Consider the following 8,852-nt stretch of genomic DNA (forward strand, 5'->3'; position numbering starts at 1 on the left):
GACGTGTTGGGTGGTGGGAGCGCGCTTTTTGCAGGAGGTGCCTGGTAAAAAGCAAAAAGAAAAATGAAGACATAATTTTTTTAAAGTGAGTAATGAATGGCATTGCCCTCTTCCACAGAACAGGAAGTAATATAATTTATTAGTGCTTTATTTTATTTGACAGCCATTCTATGTACTTGATGCGGTTTGTTACACCAAATTACCCTTTAATAATGGGTGTATGTAATACCAGGCACTACCCTGCAGGTCCGCTCAGTAACTGAAGGGCTGCACCCAGGAATTCTCACTGTTGGTGAAGGAGGTGGCGGAGTGCAGCCCTGCAGCTGCACTGCTCCCTTCTGCTGTGGCCGGTGTCAGTAGCACTGAGACCAGGTTGGGACCACGCAGGTGTTGGATCTGTAGGTCACCCCATGCCCTGTTTGCTGTGCTACGCGGGCTGGGCACAGCCATGGGTCTGACTGGGACACTGTCAGGCTGCACAGCAGTGCTGAGCTCCGGAGCCTATGATGATTTACTTTTGTGTCCAGAGTGGCCCAGTGTAACGTTTGAGCCCACGCACTTTGCAAAACCATCATGTTTCTGATGGTCTGAGTGACAGCCCATGTCCTGCAATCTCTGAGCACAATGCGAGCCTCTGTCCCCAGATGGCTGAGCAGAGTCCTTCAGCAGCAAACGATGCATCATTGAGTGTGTCAGACTGAATTAGGAAGCAGGCGCATCACATTAAGCTCAGGCTCCAGGCTGGCAGTTCCTGTGTTCCTGTGTCACTTGATCTGGCTGTCATGCTCCCATCCCCACCTCTGCAGCCATGGGAAACCTCTTCGGGCAGCACACAGAAAACATTTGCTGTGATGGAGTGGCTGGAGGGCGCAGCTCCTGGCGGGGGTAGCACTGGTGCACGCAGCTGCCTTAAGAGCACAATGTCTGAAGTTATTAAGTACACCTCTCCTTGCATATGCTGCTTTCATGCCTCCCTCCATCCCCTCATGTTTACGTGAGCTATGCTTACAAATCCAAAGGCAAACATTCCTATTTCCTCCATCTGTCCCTGCCCTGTGCTTCCCTTCTATCTCTTCCCCTCCTTTACTTCCACCATTCACTGTGGGGCAAATCTTGAAAATCTGAAAGAAAATCCGGAGCTGATTCAGCTCTTAATACAGCACTTCTGTTAGCAGCGGGGCAGGAATTTCACATTCCGAAGTGACAAAATAGGAGAGGTTTTGCTGTTGTTTGACCGAAGAAGGAACTGTTGCTGTAGAAGAGCTCCGGACTGGCACTGTTGTCTCCCAAAGCAGACGATGCTGCGGTGCTGCCCCACGTGGCTCCCAGCATCCCGTGCCCACTGCTGACTGCCCGTCCCCTGCAGGTGCCAGTGCTGCGGCCCATGGACCTGATGGTGGAGGCCACCCCCCGCAGGGTGTTTGCCAACGCGCACACGTACCACATCAACTCCATATCTGTCAACAGCGACTACGAGACCTACATGTCGGCCGACGACCTGCGGATAAACCTCTGGAACTTTGAGATCACAAATCAGAGCTTCAGTATCCTTTGGTGCGCGCACCCTATGGTGTCCCTGGGCCCCTCTGCTGCCAGGAGCTGTATTAACAGAGAGCCACGGGGCCGGGTGCACAGGGAAGCATTCAGTCCTTTCTGACCCAGAAAAGGGAGAACCAAGGTAAAGGTTCGACCCATTGTGATTTTCTTCGGCAGTGTTACTAACTGGTCCTGCTCATTACAGGTTCATTACTGCCAGTTACCCCAGATCCTGCCAGGAGGTCGGTGCAGGCACAGAGCACAGCAAAGCCGCAGGGCTCAGTGCTCCACAGTACCCACAGCCCCCTCAGTCACAGCTTTGGACGTCCTCATCCCCAGAGCAGTCACTGCTGCTGGTGCTTGTCTGCGTGGGCTGAGCCATGGCAGTGTGCTGGCAGTGCTGGGTGCTGAGCCCCCTGCTCTGTGGGACCCCCACTGCCACTACTTTGAGTTCTGCCTGCAGGGCTGAGCTGGGGCAGAGGGATTGGGGGTGATGTAGAAGACAGATGCCCTGGGGGAGACGGGGAGGGGAAATCTTAATAGCGCAGCAGGGTGACAGGCTGCCAGTCACAGGCGCACAAATGAGATCATGCCTGTCACCCTCCTAACTGCTGCATCAGAAATAATCACGGTGGGGCACTAAGCGCCACTGGTATTTATGTCGTGTTCTCTACTGAGAAGCCCTGGGGGCACGTGGCAGCGTTAGGCAGCCGGAGTTCAGCAGCCACAGGTGTGTGGTCGGTGGGGGCCCACATCTGAGCAACGCTGCCATGTGTGCTTATTTCAGTGAATGAGGGGAGGATTTAGGCAAAACTTGAGGGGTTTGATGGCTCGAGGCACCAATTCCAAGCAGGGAGCAGCGGGCTCCTTCACTCACCCCCAGATATCGTGGACATCAAGCCAGCCAACATGGAGGAGCTGACGGAAGTGATCACCGCCGCGGAGTTCCACCCCCACCACTGCAACACCTTCGTGTACAGCAGCAGCAAAGGCACCATCCGGCTGTGCGACATGCGCACCTCCGCCCTCTGCGACCGCCACGCCAAGTGTGAGTGCTGTGCGAGCTGCCATTGTGTGCTGCAGCACAGGAGGTGCAGAGGGAAGCTTGCTCGGACATCTGGAGACTTGAAAGTGTCAGCCGCCCCAGGGAGGTTGCGAAGTCTCCTCTGGAGATGTTCAAGGCCTGCCTGGATGCCTGGGGAGCCTGCTTTGGCAGGGGGTTGGACACGATGGTCTCTGGAGGTCCCTTCCAAACCCTACAATTCTGTGAATCTGTGAATCCCAAACCCTAGCAGAACGCATCTCTCTGTTCTTGCACTTCATGACTGTCTTACAGTCCTACAGTGACTTGGAGTGCAATGACAGCTAAGGCAATCCCTTTCCCTGATGCTCTGGAGGCAGCAGTCCCTACATGGCCACTGCCTTTGTTTGGTGCTGCCACATCCTTCAGCCCACAGTGAGCGCCGACCAGCGGTGAACAAGAGTTTGGTTTGACCTCTCCATTGAAATTTTCTTACTGATTTCCCTCTGCACCTCTGAAGCAGCAGCCTGAGTCAATTGCAGCTCAGCAGATGTGTAAGTTGAAATTGAGACAGTTCATCAGAGTTCAGAATGAAAAGCAACATTGGCTTTGGAGGCAAATTCTCCAGCAGGGGTATTTAATAGCTGTCAGTAGTATTAAATGGGGAGGTTGGTGGCCCTGAGGCAGGGGGGTTGGAGATTCATGATCCTTGAGGTCTCTTCCGACCTGGGCCATTCTGTGATAGCACTGCACATCCCTGTTGTGTTCAATCAGGCAGACACACTTTGCAGCTTAGGGGCAGACTTATTGAAATGCTCTTCTATTAAATTCTGCCATCCTGTTTGACCTGAGGCTGCTGGCAGTGGCTCGAAGCAGTGATTGGGCACCTGGTGGGAAGGCAGGGCTGACCCAGAGGAGCTCAGCTGTATGCTATGTACCTGATAGAAGGGCTGGAGCCAGGATCCACCCCTTCCTGGCCCTCATTTAAGGGCTGGCAGTGAGGGGGTCTCACTGGAGATTCCTGCATATCTGAGGCCTTCCAAAGGTAAGCAGCCTTTTCCTTTAGTTTCAGTGCTCACAGCTGTTCTGTTCGAGCAAATCCTCACTTGCTGCAGCTCAGGACTTTGCCACCCCCTGGTTATTGCTGCACTTTCCATTGTGTTATAGCCTTACAGGACTGAGCCCTGGGTACAGGCACACCTTGCTGCACGACTGCTGTCACCTTCCTGTTGACAGAATATTCTCTTGGTTTTTTGTTTTGTTTTTGTTTTTTTTCTGTTTTCCTTTTCACCAAAGCCTTTTATACTAGAAAAAGGGCACATAAATGGGGTGCAAGGATCTGCTCTCACATTAGGAACTCCCTGCTCCAGACACATGAAGCACATCCTGCCCAGGGCTGAGGATCCGTGGTGCAGAGCTCTCGTTGCCTGCTGTCAGTTGGGGCAGCACACAGCCGGTGCAGAGCTGAGATGTGGCAGTGCCTCCAGAAACAAATCACCTCCTTCCTCAGCCCCGAGCAGCGGCTAACGACGTCCTGCTGCATGCAGTAATAAGCCTGGCAAGACCTCGAGCTAAAAATTAACAAGCTGATTGTGCAGAATCTCCAGAGGATGACAAACCTTGTCTGCCACCCTGGGCTCATTTAGCTAATGAGGAAACAAACCTCTTTGCCTCTGCAGCACTCCCCAATCTCCATTTTAAGTGAGAAATCTGTTGTGGCCTGCAGCACGGAGTCAGAGCCTGGAGAGATGGCTGAGGGCTCTGCAGCCCTGCGGGACCATCGCTGCAGTGGGGGCTCTGGGTGCTGTGCCACAGGCTTTGTGTTGTTTTGGATTTCCTGGTACGTGTGGCCAATGGTCCCTATTAGAGTTTAAATGAAGGAGAGAAAGAAAAGACGGGGTTTGAATTGGTGTTACAGAAATGGAGGGGCGGTTGCATTCACTAAGGAATGGAAAGGAGCCATGTGCTCCGAGCTGCCCGCAGAGCCCTCGGGCTGCATGCACAGCCGTGCAGGAGCTCGGACAGCAGCGCTGTGCAGAAGCTGCTCTGGGCTGCAGGCTCTCGGGGCGCAGTGCAGCTTAGTGCTGCTCGGCCCATGCAGAGCGCACAGCACTGCGGGGTCAGGATCTGAAGCCAGCCCTTCTTGCTGCTGCCCTTCTCCTCCTGCTCGTGTTCTTGGTGCTGCCATCACCTCTTGGGTTTGCTCTCTGAGGCGTCTTGTTTTTCAATCTGCAGTTTGATGCTTTCTACTTCTATGGTTGTTTATTCACTGTAAGTGTAACATCCCCAGCCCTAAGAAAGGGCTCCCTTTGTATGTCAGGCCTTCTCTGCTGTGTTGGAGAATAGCTGTGATGAGCACAAGGCTGGGCTGGGGCAGTGGAGGTGAATGGTCGAACCCAGCCCTGGCTCTTGGAACAGCTCCTCCTGCCTTTGTTTTCTGGATACAGGGAGTGTGGGTGCCAGGCAGTGCTCATGCTCATAAGCTTTATGGCCAAGTCAGTGTTGGGACAATGGGTTTCTTTCCAGAAGGAGGAGGAGCCTCTCCTTGTTCCCCAGCAGTATTCTGTAGTGCTGAGGTGGTGAGGGGTCTGTAGGGATGGAAGGAAAAGGTCTGACAGATGCACTCCAAATGCAGCCTGTTCGTTGGTGCAGATCTATTGTTTTCTTTAAAGCTATGCCAGCCCACCTGACATTACTTTGAAATTGAATTTGTAAATGCATTTAATTTGGACCTTCATCAATGCTCTTTGGGCTGTACAGGCTGTGATTTATTCAGAGACATCGGATTAAATCTGTAGGTTGCAGTAGCTATAAAATATTTACATTGACTTTCAGTTATACTGAGCATTGATTTCTATAGAGAAAAGGTACACGAGGCTCTAAATCTTTTGGTCTTCTTTTGTGCTGTTGATAGATCAGTCTCTGCTGACCCTTCCTGGTTATTGCACTCATTTAAAAATAGATGCATTTGAGTTGCACAGTCCATAACACACAGGTGCTCGCTTTATGCCATGCCCAGCGCTCACAGTGGGCTCAGCACTGCAGGCTCAGGGTGCTCACAGCCTCCCGTGTGCCGGCCGTGTCCCCAGCTGCTCTGCACCCCCCATGCTGGGCAGGGCAGCAGGTCCCACAGGGTCACCGATGCCAGGCCTGTCCCTTCCTCTCTTGCAGTTTTTGAGGAGCCCGAGGATCCCAGTAACCGCTCATTCTTTTCTGAGATCATCTCCTCCATCTCCGACGTCAAATTCAGCCACAGCGGCAGGTACATCATGACCCGGGACTACCTCACTGTCAAGGTGTGGGACTTGAACATGGAGAACCGGCCCATCGAGACCTACCAGGTGGGCAGAGCGGGGCTGCGGGCAGGGCGGGATGGGAGGATGGGAGCGGCCATGGGGCCTGGTGTGGATGCCCCCTGCCTCATTCCATCCATCCCTGCCTCCAGGTCCACGACTACCTGCGGAGCAAGCTGTGCTCGCTGTATGAGAACGACTGCATCTTCGACAAGTTCGAGTGCGTGTGGAACGGCTCTGACAGGTGAGGGGTGGCTGTGGGGCTGGGCACAGCTGGGGTCTGTGTGCGGGGTGCCTGGGGCTGTGTGCCTGGCTCCTGGGGCAGTGGCTCCTTGCTTACCTCACAGTGAGACAGCTGGGCCTGAATTCTGAGTCTGATCTGAATCATGTTACAGCTCTGTGTGTTCCATTTAAGTCAGGGAGAGTTTGCCTTGAAAAAGGTGTGAAAATCATTTGGTTTGGGTCAGCCAAATCTTTGCCATAAAGAGCGATATCTGTGTAATTATCCTGGAAGAAATTCTTGCCTGCATGAGCTCTCAGCTGTGAAGACAGAGGGTGGGAGCAGCCCTGCAGAGACAGGCAGAGGGAGCTGGACTTGCACAGGCTGCAGGGAGCCCTCATTGCAGCCTTCCAGTGTTTAAAAGGGGGTGATAAAAAGAAGGGTCAACAGCGACAGGAGAAGGGGTGACGGTTTTAAGCTCAAGGAGGGAAGGCTTAGGTAAGATGTCAGAGAGAAGTTCTGTACAGGTGGAGCGGTGAGGCAGAGAGGCTGTGGATGCTCCATCCCTGGAGCTGTTCTGACCTGGAGGGCGGTGGCCCTGCCACAGCACAGGGGGTGGAACTTGATGATCCCGGGGTCCTCTCCAACCCAAACCGCTCCACGACTCCATGAGATGCCCACTGTGCAGTGCTGGGCTGAGCGGGGCAGGGCGGGGAGGAGACAGAAGCGGGGCCGTGGCCATGCTCACTGACTCGCCCTTCCGCCCTCACAGCGTCATCATGACCGGCTCCTACAACAACTTCTTCCGCATGTTTGACCGCAACACCAAGCGCGACGTGACGCTGGAGGCCTCGCGGGAGAACAGCAAGCCGCGCGCCGTCCTCAAACCCCGCAAGGTCTGCGTGGGAGGCAAGAGGAGGAAAGATGAGATCAGCGTGGACAGTCTGGACTTCAGCAAAAAGATCCTGCATACGGCTTGGCACCCTTCAGAGAACATCATTGCTGTGGCAGCGACAAATAACCTGTATATATTCCAGGACAAGGTTAACTAGGAGGACAAGTTATTCTTTAGGAGTCTCTCATGTACTGAATACTAGTAAACACAAGATTCCACATGTTTCTTTTCTTTTTTTTTTTTTTTCCTTTCTTTCCTATTCCTCTGTTAAATTGCTGCTCGGGGAATGGCAGTGTGCAGGGGCAGGCGGACCAGCTGCCGTGGGGCCGGGGCTGAGCAGCTCCCAGGTTTCCATTTAGTGCTGGGAGCTCGGACTCGGTGCGGAGCAGCTGGGGGGGCTTCAGCTCCTGCTGTCCCAGCGCCCCGAGGCGTTGCTGTGAAGTTGGCTGACGGGTGGTGAGGCGGCAGCGCAGGGCGCCATCAGCTGCAGGGGGAGCAGACGGGGCGGCTGTGTGCACCGCAGTGCGGGGTGCTGGGCTTCTGTAATCCATGCCGATTCTTTAAAGCTTAATCCTAAATATCCCAGCTATTGGTTCAGGATAGCAGAGCCCTGTCCCCATTTTTCACATCTGTCATTTTGCCGTCATCATTTCCTCTTCTTACCAACAGCAAAACCGAACACAGAATGGAATTGTTGCGCCCGGAGCTCCCAGGAAACTCCCCAGGATTTGGCTTTGTTTCGATACTGTGGTGCCTTTTGGGTATATGAAATACCTTTATAAATGATGCTTCCAAAACACACTGATTGCAAACCAAACTGAACCTGGGCTTTAATTTTTTTTCCTTTTTTTTTTCTCTTTCTGCACTGTGGTCATTGTTATTGTCCTGTTGCTGTACACCTGCACTTCATACTCTTTCTCTTTTTAATTTATTTATTTATTCTTTTTGGTTTTTTTTTTTAAAGAAAAAGTGTAAGTTGCTAATTTATGACATTCTAAAAGAGAACCCAGCCCAACACTGCTCTCAGCTCCTCCATGGGCTGCCCACGGTCCTAGATTATAATAATAATAATAAAATCAGTAACTCTTCCTGTGTGCATGGCCAGGCTCCCCCTTTCTACTGTTAAGATTGTTCAGATCCTTTTTTTACTCGAGCAAATGTTGAATTAAAAAAATAATTTTCAGTCTGGAAACCGCTCCTGCAAGACCCAGTGAACAAATGAAGGCAGTACAGCACTCAACAGCACCACCTCAGCAGTGTCCCCAGGACGGCGGCCCTGCTGAGCCGCCACCACCTCACCTGTGTCCCCCAGGGAAGCTTCCACCCCGCTCTAAGGGCAAAGTGCTCCCTGCCCACCGCCCCTCCTGTACTGCGTGCTTCGGATGCCCTGCAGCTCCTGCAGTGCCTCTGGCCCTCAGCCCCTAAGGAGGAGCCTGGGGAGGCCCTGCCTGGATCTGTGGGGCAGGAGCAGGGGGCATTCGCCATCCCAAAGGGATGAGTAGGGGGATGTGCACTGCCTCACACATTTACTACAAGTGGTGGCTTCCAGGAGTACCTTTTTTTTAAATGGTTAAAAAAAAAAGCCAAGATAAAGTAACTTTTTTTTTTAAATGTTCTTTTTTTTTTGTTCTTGTACAGAAAGCCTGCACTCTGGTACCAGAAGTAAAGTTGTTCCAAATGTGCCTGTGTGGAGCTGCTGATTGTTGTGCTTTCCAGGTGTCTGCAGCTGGGTCCACACTGGGGGGGTGCAGGGAGCCCTGAGAGCCGGGGGGCACAAGAGCCGGGCAGCCCCGAGCCCAGTGCAGGGCACCATCCCCGTGCATGGGGGGCACTGGCAGCTCCCAGCCAGGTTTGCAGCGCTGAGTCCTTCAGCGTTGGTTCTGGCCC

The 8,852-nt window shown here is 53.1% G+C and overlaps 1 protein-coding gene across 2 annotated transcripts in view; it reads left to right on the forward strand.

Annotated features, from left to right (window-relative positions):
• The window catches only part of PPP2R2B (protein phosphatase 2 regulatory subunit Bbeta), a 65,350-nt gene extending 56,703 nt beyond the window's left edge, over positions 1-8,647 (forward strand). For both annotated transcript variants that reach the window (XM_042881671.1, XM_042881672.1), the window contains exons 5-9: positions 1,367-1,544; positions 2,420-2,584; positions 5,729-5,898; positions 6,003-6,094; positions 6,843-8,647. In XM_042881671.1, coding sequence (XP_042737605.1) covers positions 1,367-1,544; positions 2,420-2,584; positions 5,729-5,898; positions 6,003-6,094; positions 6,843-7,122 — 885 coding nt within the window. In that variant the 3' untranslated portion in view covers positions 7,123-8,647. The remainder of the gene's footprint in view (positions 1-1,366; positions 1,545-2,419; positions 2,585-5,728; positions 5,899-6,002; positions 6,095-6,842) is intronic.
• Positions 8,648-8,852: the final 205 nt, after the last annotated feature.

The sequence above is a fragment of the Lagopus leucura genome, unplaced genomic scaffold, assembly GCF_019238085.1.
Source record: "Lagopus leucura isolate 7727_CA_CO unplaced genomic scaffold, USGS_WTPT01 Super-Scaffold_100030, whole genome shotgun sequence".
Lineage (NCBI taxonomy): Eukaryota > Metazoa > Chordata > Aves > Galliformes > Phasianidae > Lagopus > Lagopus leucura.